Source organism: Pyxicephalus adspersus, chromosome 6 (genome assembly GCF_032062135.1).
Source record: "Pyxicephalus adspersus chromosome 6, UCB_Pads_2.0, whole genome shotgun sequence".
NCBI lineage: Eukaryota > Metazoa > Chordata > Amphibia > Anura > Pyxicephalidae > Pyxicephalus > Pyxicephalus adspersus.
In genome coordinates this window covers 90446728-90461982 of record NC_092863.1, presented here as the reverse complement: position 1 = coordinate 90461982, position 15255 = coordinate 90446728, and the positions used below count along the sequence as shown (strand labels likewise).

Sequence of the window (15255 nt, the reverse complement as noted above, 5' to 3'; positions counted from 1 at the left end):
CATGCCCCTGCTGATGATTTTTTACCTTGTAAAAAAAAAGCATATGCATTATCTCCATGTCCAGAATAGTGGGGAAATGGGTAATTGATTAGGTCGATGGGCTAGCCGATCCTCCGACTAAAGGCTGCCTGAAAACAAACTAAAATGGGGCAGATAAAAAAAAACAGAGGAAAGTAGAGTAAATACCACTCATCAGACTTTATTATGGAAAAATCTTACACTAAATCAAAGTGCAGAAGTTTCGTGCTGAATTACTGAGAAAAGTACACAAAGGTCACCAACATTCATGTAAGGAAGGATACACTGTGGATAACTTTGCTATAGAGGCAATTATAATTCAGCCTTTAATCCATGTTCTTCCTTCTGAAAAAGCTTGCAGTCCAGGCACTCCCACTGACTGCTAAACTTCAACTTTCACTTAGTATGTGGCAGCTCACAATTGATAAAGATTTCAGGTCATTCCATTAGCTAAATTGGAAATAAATATAAAAATCACTGCATTTAAAGGAAATAAAAGGAAACTGGCTTGACTAATTCTCCAGCTACTTGTAAATGCACACTAATTGTAATCAAGGCTTTCTTCCTTGCCTTTCCTTTTCTGTGCACCACTTTGCCCTTGCATCTCTTTTTATATTATTACTGGCGTGTGATAAGATACATCTCTATGCTTTATGATATCACAAAGCATTACTACAAGGGTCCATTTCCATCTTCTCTCCCACTTGATCTGTAATACTTCTTTTGCAACTCTGTAATAACTAAGGCTGGAAGCCTAGAGATAACTTGGTCATCCACAAGTGTTTAATAGTCTTGTGGTTTATCGTCTACATCAGGGGTGCCCAACAGGTGGACAGCGATCTACTGTTAGATCGCAAAGGCAACGTGAGTAGGTCGCCGAGCCCTGCCTTTCACAATAAACTCTACCGCGCACAGGAGTTATTAAGCCTATGTTTTTTTTATTGTTGGTGGATTATTTTGACTTGGCCATTTTAAAAGTAGCTTGCAAGCCAAAAAAGTGTGTGCACCCTGCTCTACATTGTCACATTCTTTTAAGACATGCTTGAATTGATTTTTTTCCTTATACTGATTTTGTTTTTTTTTACCATGTATGGTCACTCATTAAATGTATTTATCCTTCCACCATACCGCATGTGTTCGTTATGTAAGTAGATCACCAATTATTTACACTTTAGATGATGATTAATAACAGATTAGGTCTTAAAAATATAGTACAGATATGATATGTTGGTTGGGTGTTGGGGGGTGGTGGAGCTAATGATTTTAACCTTCCAAAAGGATACATGCATGCTTACACTCTATCTGGTCAAACATATGTGGACACCCTCCACATTTTTTAGTTCCGCTGTTTCCAGTAAATGGAGCTGATCTTTCTACAGAATACAAAGGTAATTAGGCAATTGTGAGTTTCTAACCTTAAGGTAACTTTTTGGTCCAGCATGACTGTACCTGGTGTGACATATTTGACGTAGATCTGCTCATGGTCTTCCATACTAGAATGCCAGTTATAAGTCAGGTCATATCATCCAAAATCAGTACCTCATGTCTCTAGTGCTCTTTTGACTGAATTGGCACATAAATTCTCCAAAATCTTAAGGAAAGCCTTACCAGGAGGCTGTTATAGCCACATGGGGAGGAACGTCATTGTCCATGGTTTTGTAGAATAGGATGTCCAGCATTCTAATACGGATATCTACATATAATACAGCCATATGCAGTATTAGTTTCCAATGTGTGTCTTTGTCCTGTACTGCTGTTATCTCAGAAAACCAATAGAATACTACTTCCCATAGTACAGGATGTGTGTGGTTCACTGATGTTCATGCATGAAATCTGTATCGTGCTGTCCTGTAAGGAAATATACTTTTTTTTCTAGAATCATCTACCTTTGAGAAATACCCCAGGGCACGTACATTGGAGATGTGTGTAAGAAAAGACATTCCTTACTGAATGATCATAGCGTACGTGGGTAAGATGTGATACTTTTTAATAATGTAGATGATGTTTAGAAACTGCAAAAGTTTAGTAACATTCAGGTAACACTATTAGTGAATAGATCCAACTCATATTTATAATCTTTCTCCTCCTTGTTTATGCAGGCTGCAGTGACTGCTGAAAGCTGTAATGCACCAAGTATATCCCATTCATTATTTTTATTTCATTAATAAACAGTATTTATATAGCGCCAACATATTACGCAGCACTCTACATAGGGGTAGCAAATGACAGGCGGTTACTGCCAGTGACACAAGAGATGAAAGAGTACACTGCCCCGAGGAGCTTACAATCTAGGAGACATTCATCATCTAATCCTGTCAACTTGTGAAGATAACTATTCAGTCTGGATATGATGGGCACCATGACTTGCTTCATGTATAAACTAACATACACATGGTACTGACGGCGACAGGTAGTAATATTACCTGAGCATTTTGGACTGTCTTGTACTGTACACAGTTAAACACAACATAAACTAGCTACTATACTCACCGTACATGACATACATGTTTAATGAGGTCATTGCCCCTAAAAATGTCTCCTACTGTCTGAGCATGGAGATTTCCATAGATCTATGCAGTGTGCCTGTGAGATGAAGCCCGGATTGTGGAATGACTGCACACACTGTAATCCCAGCTCCTCCTCTGACCTGCAAGTGAAATTCACAGAGAAACAAGCCCTTCAGTCAGCTTCACTTCAGCCCCTTCTGTGACTATTCATACCCTGCTAACCTTTACCTTCCACTGGAAACAAAGCCAACTATTTTTATATATTTTTTTTATTTACATGTTTTTGCTTATTACTTTAAAATTGCATTTTTTTTCTTGAATTTTCTTTTTGCCCCATCTTACATAGTGATATCTCAAGTGTCACTGTGTGTCTTCATTCCAACTTTGTTAGATAAGAGTGTGAAAACAGTTTACCCCAATGAATGTTCTACTCTAATAGGCTGCTGTTATGAACTCCACGCTGTAATTCTGCTCAGCAAACTGAAACATACCAGGATCCACAGGGAATCTGATTCAGCCCCAGTGAGTAAAGCCCCTCTTTTTTTTGTTAGCGCAATATAATTTCAGGGGAGAGATAAAACATTGATTGAATATGAGTATGCTACCTGTTGGAAAGCATTGCATGTGTGTTTTCTAAACTTCATGGGGTTTTAATCCAATGTAACTACAGTTAAATTTATAAGGTCATGCAGAGACCTGGAACTTTTCTTTTTGTTGTGGTGTCACATTTCTGCAGGAATGTACAAAGCACTTGGACCCATCACAGCGTATAGAGTGAGCAGCATAATCTTTGCAGCAAAGTGACATCTCAAAGTTCATGCTTAATAACTTTCGCTGAGCCAATGAATCACTGAGCAAATAAGCAGCAGGGAAAAAATGGTTGTGTGAAGTGTTTTAAATTCTCTGCATATTTTTATATTATTCTACAGATTGTCTACATTCCTAACCATGGGGATAACATGTGCATTTTTATAGTTTTTTTTCTTTCCTATAGGAACTGTCTTTACACTTTTATCTTTCAATAAACTATGATATGCATCATTATGTCTGCAAATGCAAAGCAGATTGTCTTGCAGGATTTAGGACAGCTGGCAAATTATAGTTGCTTGGGATTTTACTTTGGGTGTAAGTGGGGTGTGTGTGTATCTTTTCTTTCTTTTTTTTTTACTTTTAAACAATACCCTGTTGCTGCCTGGGGTGTGTACAGCTTTAAGAAAGAGGCGTCTGTCTATGAAATGACGTAGGAATGTTAATGAGTAACTCTTCAAGAAGAAAAAAAAATCTTCCTCACTGCACCATGTGTGGTAATAGGCTTGGCTGCCACACTATTTAAACAGAGGATATACTAAGGAACAAGGAGTATCAATGAGATCAAACAGGAGATGCCCCACCATCAATGAGAAAGGAAGACAGACTGTGTCACCTTAGAGAACCCTTAACACAAAGGAAAAAGAACTCCACAATATTAGCTGTTACTTTGTAACAATTTTCTTATTTTTAATCTCAGTTTTAAAGTTGCTGAATTTAAGATTTTCCCCCAAGGATTAGGTTTTTGTATTATTTTTTTTTAAAGATGTCATCTTTTTTATTGTTCAACTTCCTATTGGTGACTTTGGTGATTGTTGTAAAGAGCAACGTGGCGGATGATAAAAAAGTGAATATGTTAGTCCTTTTGCCCAAGGATGATAACTATATGTTCTCGATAAATAGGGTGAAGCCATCCATCGACTATGCCCTGAGGTCCGTAGAGAAGAATACCAGCCTCCTACCAGGTTTTACGTTCAACGTCACGTATCGGGACTCAGACTGCGGCAACCAGGCGCTTTTTAGCTTGGTGGACACGGTGCTGAAGCAGGATAAGCCGGATGCCATCCTGGGTCCGGTTTGTGAGTACGCTGCGGCACCAGTGGCTAGGCTAGCCTCTCACTGGAACATCCCCATGATTTCAGCTGGGGCACTGGCCACAGGGTTCATGCAGAAATCTGAAGAGTACTCCCACCTTATTCGAGTGGCACCTGCCTACACCAAGATGGCCGAGGTGTTTCTAGCCATCTTTCGCTACCACAAGTGGAACAGGGCGATGCTGCTGTACAGTGACGACAACCTAGAGCGGAACTGTTTTTTCACCTTGGAAGGGGTCCACAATGCTTTTAAAGAAGAAAATTATCTCATGTCCTTTTATAACTTTCATGAGACAAAGCATGTGGATCTGGAGGACATTGTGCACTCCATCCAGAATAAAGAAAGAGGTAAGTGAATGTGCACAGAGATAGTACTGCATTCACTCCAGAGAACAGGTTTCATTGGCTGGTCTGATTAGCAGACACATCTGTGGGAAACAGAATTCTCTTAAACTGCAACAATATATCTTTTTTTAAGTAGCAGCAGCAGCAGCAAGTGAATGGTTGTCAGCAGTAAAATCCTGACATTTCTCTTATCTTTTCTCACACATTAGCTGTCTTTACAATGACCAGTAGAACAACTCTAAACTCTTTGCAGATTTGTAATTGTCATAAATATGCCTTTTACAGTGAAAGGCTATAAATTACAGTTACGCAGACTGTGGGTGAATGCAAGTGTATAATTGCTTTAATTGCCTGTGGCGTCCTGCCTTGTCTTATCTGAGCTCTACTCACAGAGGCAGTTACTATAGGACATTCTTTTTTTGTGTGGACAAAAAGTTGCATCATTCTTTCAACTGATAATTAATTGCAACTAATATAGACCGGATAAGAAGCAGACTGGTGTAACAGAAATCGCCCTGCAGGGATATGTGAAATCTGAATGATTGCACACTGACTGATTATCTTAAAAGCAAAAGATATCTTATCTTACTATACACTATAGGATGTGATCTCTCAAGATCCTAATTTTATCAGCTCTTAAACCCATTGTTTAGTGCATGTCAAACTATCTTCTGATTGCAGCCTGTAAGAAATTGGGGACACCAGAGAATCTGTTGATGGTTAGATGAAAAAATATAACCTGTCTGACTGTGAGCAGTGTAGATGCTGGGCTTCTATTCTCCTCCAGTGCATCCCAATAAAAATATTGGATGGTTGTATCAAAAACTTTTGTATTGTGCAATAATCCCCGTTTATGTGTAATCAGCTTGGGGCTAAGCACAATAGAATAGATAGTTAAAGTTAAGGAATTCCTGAGTACTAGTGCGAATGATCAGTTAAAAAAGAATTTCCATCTTGCTTGCAAATCTTTGCACACTTTTATCTTGTTAAGGTTTCGGGTATAGCATATGCTGGGTTTTTTTTTTCAAGTTATCCCTTATCCTCGATTATCCATGTCAGAAACAAACTGGTGTTACAGATTACATCCTATATGGTAAAGTGGTGGTAAATCATATATGTTTTAGGTCTCTATGGTTAGATTGAAGCTGAACATTTGCTCATTTATATGGGTGGCCAAAGGAATAGCTGCCAGCATTGTAAAATCATATCCAAGGAAACTGTGCTGCTAAGCCTATGTGCAAGAACTTACTTCGAATAAAACTGTTTTGAAGAACTGCAGGATATCATGACCCACTGTGACAAAGAAATTTGGAGTGACAGGAAAAGCAGCTGCACACATCAGCCAAAATATATTTGTTTTACTTTCCGAGTGAATGAAAAATGGAACCTGACTGGTTGCCAGTGCTGGCTACAGACATGAGATCGTCTGTTACAGCCATTTCCAGTTGGAAGTAGCCTCGGGTCTCCGACAAGAGAAAATATTGCAATGGGGTGACAAATTATTCAGCAGGTTCCAAAACTATCTAACTATCCAAGTATCCCAAATGTTACATATAGTTAAATAGTAATAAATGTATCTCTTTTGTTCCCCTTGAAGCTCCCCAATGCTGATTCTGTATCCTTCCCCCTACATAGGTATGCATGAGTGACCTGGCCAAATACATAATTTCTATTGGATCAGATTGTACCAAACATTTGACTGTCATCTTCAGTCTATGGCCAGTTTACGATGACAGCAACTCTACTGAACTCTACTGAATTTTGCTCTTGTTTTTTGTAGACAAACCCTTATATGCATTTAGCTCAATATTGAAATCATCCAAGCTTTTTATTGTGAAAGCAGCTTGCAATAAAAAAATATATAAATTAAATAAGCAACAAAAGACAAAAGAGAGATGGCATTGTGTTGTTGGAATGTTTGGAAACTTTTCCAGGAAGAAAGCCAGGGACTTTGCCAGGAAAGCGGGGACAGCCAGGTTCCATATAATGAGCCTTCTCTTGTGACAGAATGTCATGAGATACAGGAATCCATAACTCTCACTGGAATAAACTCAAATCGAATGGTTAAGCATATACATGCCAAATACCAGCTGAGATTTTTTTTAAGCTGATATTGTGCAACAGATATCAATTATTTGTTTCGCATCCGTACAGATCAATGGTTTTCATACAATTTCTTGCACTGTTTTCTAAAAAACCATGAGCAGTCTGCACCTATATTGTCTCGTTATGTTTTTGCAACCATCCTGGACATATGTTACAAAGCCAATAACATGTTCTCAGTGGCTTAATATGTCTGTGTATGAGCAATCAAGGACATGCTATGGCTCTTTGCGCTGTGTTCATAAAAAACAGCCCTTAGCATATGCATTGCCATAGATTAGATCTGTACACAGCCTCCCACCGTTTTGCTGGGTTAACTCTTGCAGGCTTGGCAGCTGCACGTGCTTGGCATTCAGCAACAGGCATTTTCCATGTCTTCATTATGTGTGCTCCAGAAACCTATACCATGTACTTAGTTCTCAGCCAGCTGACCCGATACCAGGGCTAGTCAAGGAATTACAAGCATGGGAATGCAGGCGCACAGTACAGTGGGATATTCAGTACTGCCTGTCACCTCTGGATGGGGTTGCCCAAGGAGAAGGCTCAATAGAGTTATGTGTTAACCTGGGCTATACAGGATAGGAGCCTGCAATAAAATCTGAGAAACTCTTAATTTAATTTGAACACCTCGTCAGACTCCATTCGTGTAGTGTGTCCTGTAGTAGTGTGTTTCATAGTTTGGCAGTGTGTTTGTACATGTATTTATGTTTATGCATTCCTGTGCCAACAAAGAGCACATGCAGGCATTGCCAGGTCTTGTTACCTGTGTTAGTCAGCGACATGACGTATGTTCTTTTTCTTAACACAAAACCAGTAAGTGTATGTGTGAGTGTGAAGGTATCTATACATGCAGGGAAATGTTCATTCAGTAAAGTTTATGACCAGGTGAAACTATTTCTTTTAGCTTTTAATGGACTGCAGAAGAATTAGAATTTAATCTCTGGATCAGGAAGGGATCCTTTACTGTAAGGTTTGTAAAAATGTGGAATTGGCTCACTCAGGAAGTAGTTTTAGCAAGTTCTATAGATTGCTTTAAGAAAAAGCTGGATGCTTTTCTAGAAGCACAAAATATAACTGGGGATTCAAGTTTGAAAGCAATGACACCAGAGACTGTATTGGGAAGGAATTTTTTTCTCATTGTGGGAGTAAATTGAACCATTTTTTATTATTATTATCATTATTATTATTATTATTATTATTATTATTATTATTATTAATAAACAGGATTTATATAGCGCCAACATATTACGCTGTGCTATACAATAAATAGGGGTTGCAAATGACAGACAGGTACAGTGACACAGGAGGAGGAGAGGACCCTGCCCCGAAGAGCTTACAATCTAGGTTTTTTGCCTTCTTCTGGATCAACTAAGCATATATGGTTTTATCTGGAATATTCAGGTTTCTAGAATGTTTATTTCCCTAAAGATTAAACTTGATGGACGTCTTTTTTCAACCTGACTAACTATGTAATTAAGTAAGCCCCTGTCAGGTTTCTTCTTGATATAGATACATTTTCAGTAACAACTTCAGTAACAACTGTGTTATCAGAAAGGAAGATCGGCAATAGGTATCTACACATCTAAAAAGGTATGGTATGGGCTAAAAATTTGGGGACCTGCCTGCTCTAATAAAAAAAATATCAGTTTGTCTTGCTGCTGGAGGTATTCTTTCTAATAAATCTCTGGATAGTAGTATACACAGGACGGGGTTCTAATTCTTCCTCTTTCTGTTCTGCTAATCATACCCTTTAAAAGCATTATTAAACCAAAAAATGTATCCTTTTAATGATGTTCTTCTATTGGAACACATAATTTTAGTGTACCTTGCTTATCTGACTAGCTAACAGAATTAGAAAAATAAAGATGAACTCCGAGCACAAAAACTTTCATTAAAATTTATTTACTCAGCAAACACGAGAGCATAAATCCATTTTGGGTTGCCTTGTAAATTTAGCACTGATGACATTCTCATGCTATGGGATAGAATCAGCAGTCCCACTGACAACATGCTATAGAAAAATATACGAGGGAGCAGATACATGATCAGGGATCAGGAAAGAGAACAGCATTGCCTGGTCTTTATTACAGGAAGCTCCTGTACAAAAGCAAAGTTTTATAGTAGATTACTGCACAGACCTGGTACAAATACACAAAGCACACCAAGTTTCAAGTTAAGAATACACATTCCTTTTGTGTTAAGACAATATTTGCATATCCTAGTGTTCAGCTTTAGGACTTTATATTGGCACTCCCCAGCATGTTTGGAACAAAATAAAACCCTGTTTTCATTAAGAAACAGCATAAATTAAAATACAAGGATCGAATGATGAAAGGCAGACACATTATTATTTTTATTATTATTATTATTAATAATATTAACAATAATAAACAGTATTTATATAGTGCCAACATACTACGCAGCATTGTACAGTAACACAGGTTTCTTTAGGTCTAGTTTTGGAGATAAACTAATTTTAATAATAACAACCCTACCAGCTTTTGATCAGAAACAAAATTATCATCTAGTTATACCAGACTTTCTTGACCATTTTAACATGGGGGAACCACCAAAAATAGCTTTCTGGTCTTCAGGGAACCCCGGCTATAATTCCTATATCCACAAATCACAGTACATTAGTGTGGTGGTCAGTAGGAAGAATACCTTGTATATTGCTGGCCAGTTGAAAGAATGCCATCCTTACAGATAGCCAAAAAGATCATTGGTACCAGTTAAACTGACCTGAGAGGCACAAGCTACTTATTCATTGCTCAAGGAACCCTTGGCAACCTCTGGAAGAACTCTGGTTGAGAAACACTGGGTTATAATGTAGATTGAAACAGCCCTGCTACTAAAAATTATAGAAGGGTTTCTATTTAGAACAGACCTGTACATACCTCCCACAAATTTATATACTGAATCTTTAGGTGTTTGCACTCTGTACTGTATTTCAGTGGTCCTCAACCTTTTGCAGGTTGTAGACTACTAAATGCATAGACTCCGGACCGCGCATGCGCAGGGAGCCGCGTGTTACTCAAAGGGGATGTCATGAGTAATGTCATGATGCCAGAACCTGCCCACTCTCCCATCGCAGGTCTAAGCCTGTCCAGAGACACAACATGCCCACCGGCCTGAGCCTGTGATGTCTCCGGGAGACGTGTTCAGTGGCTCTGGCCGGTGCACCCTCCCAAGCGGGGTCCTTCACCTCGGGTTGGGGACCTCTGCTGTATTTGTTTTCAGCTATTTTGTGACCTAGCAAAAGTTTTCTTACACTTTAAAGGAAACCTGTCATAACAGAAGCATGGAGGCTACCATGTTGACCTCTTCTAGTAATATCTGACTTTTTTTCTGACTTTCCTGATTGTTCCAGGTCAGTAAATTGCTCAGTATAAAGTACTAAAGTAATTGGGCCTAACTTATTAAAGCTTTCCAAGGCTGGGGAGGATACACTTTCATCAGTGAAGCTGGGTGATCCATCAAACCTGGATTGAATCTGGTCCAGGATTGAAAACATTTGCTAACAAATAGCAAATAACTTTTAAGAAATCCATTCCAGGTTTGCTGGTTCACCCAGCTTCACTGATGAAAGTGTCTCTTTTAAAGCCTTGGAGAGCTTTATTAAATCAGGGCCATAGAGTCAACATCACAGCCAGTCAAATAGAATTTTAGAAATGGGACAGCAAGGGCAGCCCAGTTTCTCTTTTAAAATATTTTTTTTTCGTTAAGGGGTGTTATTGTCAACTCCATGCATTCAGTGCAAAGTAAGAAATAATACAATATTTTCATCTTTTTTGTATTATTTTAACAAACAATTGATGGTCCGAAAACCTCTTTGTTCATTGCTCAAGTCTAATCATAGATTTGACTAAATTTTCCAACTAGCCGAGCTGTACATTTATCCATTATGGTCTGATTTTTGCACATGCACTTGGCGATCCTTCTGGTAGCACATTTACTGTCTTAGGTTGATAGCATTCCATTACAGTACATTCCTTCAATATAGGCATCAAAACATGAATGCACCAAAAATGAATGATTGAACCAACAATTGTTTTTTTTCACGGCTATGTTTATTTAACTATGTTAGCTTTTTAGAATAACAAATGGAATAATTTAGGTGTTAGATCTACAGTCAACTACTAGGGAAATAAACATATCCCAGATATAAAACCCTATGTACATAGTTGATCCAGAGGAAGGCAAAGAACCCCTGGTTCAATTTGCTCCAACAGAGAAAATTCGGATTCCATGAAGCAATCAGATATTCCCTGGATCAACGATCTCTGTTTATTTCAAATCTTTAATCCCCAGTTACATTCTGTGCTTCTAGAAAATCATCCAGCTTTCTCCTAAAGTAATCTATAGTAGTTGCTGAAACTACTTCCTGAGGGAGCCGATTCCACATTTTCACAGACCATACAGTGAAGAATCCCTTCCTTATCCGGAGATTAAACTTCTTTTCCTCCAGATGCAAAGAGTGCCTTCTTGTCCTTTGTAATGATTCAAGTGAATATTGGTGAAGGAAGTTCTCTATATAGACCGTTTATATATTTATACAGGGTGATCATATCCCCCCTTAAACGTCTCTTCTCAAGGGAGAATAGATTCAGTTCAGCTAATCTCTCCTTATAGCTGAGCTCCTCCATTCCTATTAGTTTAGTTGCCCTTCTCTGCACTCCCTCCAATTCCACAACTGCACTTGTATCCAAAACTGGACTGCATATTCCAGATGTGGTCTGACCAATGCTTTGCACAGGGGCAGGATTATGTCTCCATCTCTGCAGTCTATTCCTCTTTTAATACAAGAAAATGTTTAGTGCAAAATACCACTTTTTTAAAAGTTGAGTGGGTGTGTATGTATAAATATATACAGAAAATATCTGAGGATGATAACATTGTCTGAGGTTTCAGTTCAGTCCACAGGAAGCTACAGGATCCTAATGTTTAAAGGATCAACAGGTATTTTTCTGTATGTGAAGAAAATGTATCCAATCTGAAAAAAAAAATTGTAGCCACTACATCTAGCACCTGGTAATCTGCAATATTTATAAGTAAATTGTATAAAATGTAACACTTGAATAGCAATAATGTTATCTGGAATTGTTATCATCATCCATACTGAACAGCCTTTCATGCCTCTGTATGTATAAACAATGCTGCTTTAAAACACCAGATTTTTGTTCTTTAGTAAGGCTAAAAACAATGTCCGAGCTTCATCAGAGAAGGAACATGGTGACCAAAAAGAGTTCATGTTTCTCTAGCCTGACTGCTGTGGTATTAAATTTGATTGATTGCCGTGGGTTACTGCACTCTACCCTGTTATCTAAGCCTGTCTATGTTCTTTTTGCTTTCATGTTGAGTCCCATATGGTATGGTTATTTTAAGAGAATCAATGGAGATGTTGAGAACACATTGCCCAATGTCCAATCGGCCTTCCTGCCTCTCTTTGTCCAAAGAAGGGTTCTGTCTAATTCCAGCGATGGGCTGAGGCTAATCTCCGGAGAGCCTCTTTCATGCTGCTTCAGGGTGATAATGTCATAAGCCAAAGAGCTTCAGAACAAGTTTGAACTTCCAGAAGTCAATTTTAGCTGTGTAAATGAGACCAAGAATTTACACTCGGGACTGCAGGGGGCATTAAGTTGAATTTGCATTTGCCAGAGTACACCAGCTGCTATGTACTATATAGATTGGTTTTAGTCAAACTGGTTCTCTTTAAATAAGGCATATTGTCCTGGAGCAAATACATCATTGGGCCGGATGTATTTAAGCTCTCTAAGGCTGGATAGGATACACTTTTATCAGTAAAGCTGGGTGATCTAGCAAATCTGAAATGGATCTGGTCCAGGATTGAAAACATTTGCTAACAAATAGCAAATGACTTTTAGGAAAATCATGCCAGGTTTACTGAATCACCCAGCTCATTGATGAAAGTGTCTCCTCTCCAGCCTTAGGGAGCTTGACTAAATCAGGCTAATTGACTGCAAAATGATTTACTCATCCACCAGGCCTAAGAACTAGCTTTAATTTCTAGAAGTTTATCTCAGTGGCAATCATGCAACCAAGATTTTACAGTGCTGCTGTCCAACAGCAAGGGGCAAGTCGCAAAGCACCTGTCTGAGTACATGAACTGTTGTGCCCCATACAGATTATTAATTATTATTATTATTGATAATAAACAGTATTTGTATAACGCCAACATATTATGGAGCGCTGTACATTAAATAGGGGTTGCAATTATGGACAGATACAGTGACAGAGGAGGAGAGTACAGATCACCAAAAACTGAACTTGCTCTCCAAATAGGACAATGACTAGCAATGCTGTATGATGAAGTGATGCCGGTCATTGTTTAAAATAATTGGGTTAAAAATATAACCCTCAGGAATATTTGCTTATTCGTGTTTTGAAAATTGGATGAATATTACTCTGCTGCACCAAAAATGTCTGTGGTATGTGACTTCCAGGTGCCTAATTGGTTTCATGCTGGGCATTCGGGGATGGGTCAGTTTCAGGTAAATTTGAGATGTGTTCTATGAATTTTCTTAGTACTTTTATTTTAATGCAAAGACTTTAAAATTACACTATAAAAATGTATGAATGCAAAATTGCAAATATGTGCATGTTCGTTGTGATAATATATCATTATGCCATCTATTTATTATTATTGGGAGGTGATGGAAGAGGGAAATCATGTAATATAGGTAGCATAGGTAGTATTCTTTGCTAGGAGCTGGACATGTAATAGGACAGTTCTGGCTTCAACTTGACTCTCCTTCCCCTGCTGTTTTATCAGCTTCTTGTTAAATGTATTTCTATCTGTTAAATGAGAGGAGGAAACACAGAACAGACATGGCATTACCCGTACCACTGTGTTCAGTAATATGTTCTGCTTCTTTTGTAAATATAGAAGCATATTGACTTACTAAAAGGGAGGTGGGAAAGTCTTTGACCCTTTAGCTGTGCAACCAGCAGAGATCAAACCTAGAGGTCACAAAGAATCCACAGAAAACTTCAGAGTTTTCAAAAAAATGTGCTTTAAAGTGTTCCTGAACTTGAAATGTCCTTTTTAAATAGTTTTTTGTGTTTTTTAGTTCTATTTTGATCTTCTAGTATGTTTTCCTAGAAAAGCAAAGATCAAAATGGAAGTAAAATAATCAAAATAGACGTGGAACCAAACTCTTCTCACCTATTCCTGTTCTATCGCAGGGCCCCACCATCTTCCTTCTTTTCTTCTTCTTCCCTATGATCATTGGCCATCCCGATTGGCTTTGCTAGGATAATGTTCATTGATTCTTGGGACATGCAAGGGAAGCTGGGAAATCTGGGTTTCTCTGGGCAACCGATGCGGAACTGCGCATGCGCAACTCAGCATATTTTGTCCCATTCTACAATAACCATCATCCAATTTAGAAAATGGGACTTTAAGTGGGACTAGTTCCACTATAAAAAAATATTACTTGAACAGAAATGTAATACTCCAAGTAATGTACATTACCAATCATTAAATGTGATTATTGCATTCTTTTTTTTTCTCTTTTGTTAATCTGGTGATTCTAACACACTTCCTGTCCTTGTGACAGCACTTACTTACTGTACTAAACCAGTCAAGCTTGGGCTTCCTCCCCCTCTCCTCTTCCCCATCACATAGCAAGGACATGCTTAATATTTCAGCCACATTTTATGGTTTGTTCCAACCACTGTAACTATTGCTAGACAGCTTGGTCTCTGAAGAAAAATATAAATTAAAGCACATGAAATAAAAATGGAATTCATAGTGTGAATATTATCTTTACAGTTATTATTACCATACAGATACTAAGTACAATACATTTTGCTACAGATAGCAAACAAAAGAAAAACAATATATAATTCATCAAATATCATAATTTTGTTTTTAGATCAGTTTAATAGATGTAAGTTATGCTACTAGTGATACACATTGAGGGCAATGACTCCTGGATATCCTTGACCTACATAAATCAATATTGATCTGTATTTCCTGGAGAGCATGTTATGCCATAGCATCATACCTAGTGAATAGTTCTGTATGTGACATGAAATGGAAGTATAATAGTGAAACTGTAAGGGTTAATTAGGTGAATAAGGAAGGTGAATTAGGTAAATAATTCACAAAATCTTTATGTATCATAAATGAAACAGCTTGGTCACTCCCAATTAAAGCTTCTTGGGTGATAGGATCATGTGTCTATACAACCTGTTTCACCTACAGGCTTCTTCAGGGGACTTGTGGAGTCTATTACATTTTATAATCAACAGGGAATGTTCCCTAAAAATAATTCCTCATGGGTAAGAACAGGAGCATTTTTTCCCTTGTATTGGGCAGTATCAGATGTTCCTAATGACGCGATGTGTGTATGCAC

General features: G+C 38.1%; 1 protein-coding gene across 2 annotated transcripts in view; it reads left to right on the top strand.

Moving 5' to 3' along the window:
* The first annotated feature begins 3842 nt into the window (after nucleotides 1-3842).
* NPR3 (natriuretic peptide receptor 3) overlaps nucleotides 3843-15255 on the top strand; it is a 67778-nt gene continuing 56365 nt past the window's right edge. For both annotated transcript variants that reach the window (XM_072416566.1, XM_072416565.1), the window contains exon 1: nucleotides 3843-4774. In XM_072416566.1, coding sequence (XP_072272667.1) covers nucleotides 4099-4774 — 676 coding nt within the window. In that variant the 5' untranslated portion in view covers nucleotides 3843-4098. The remainder of the gene's footprint in view (nucleotides 4775-15255) is intronic.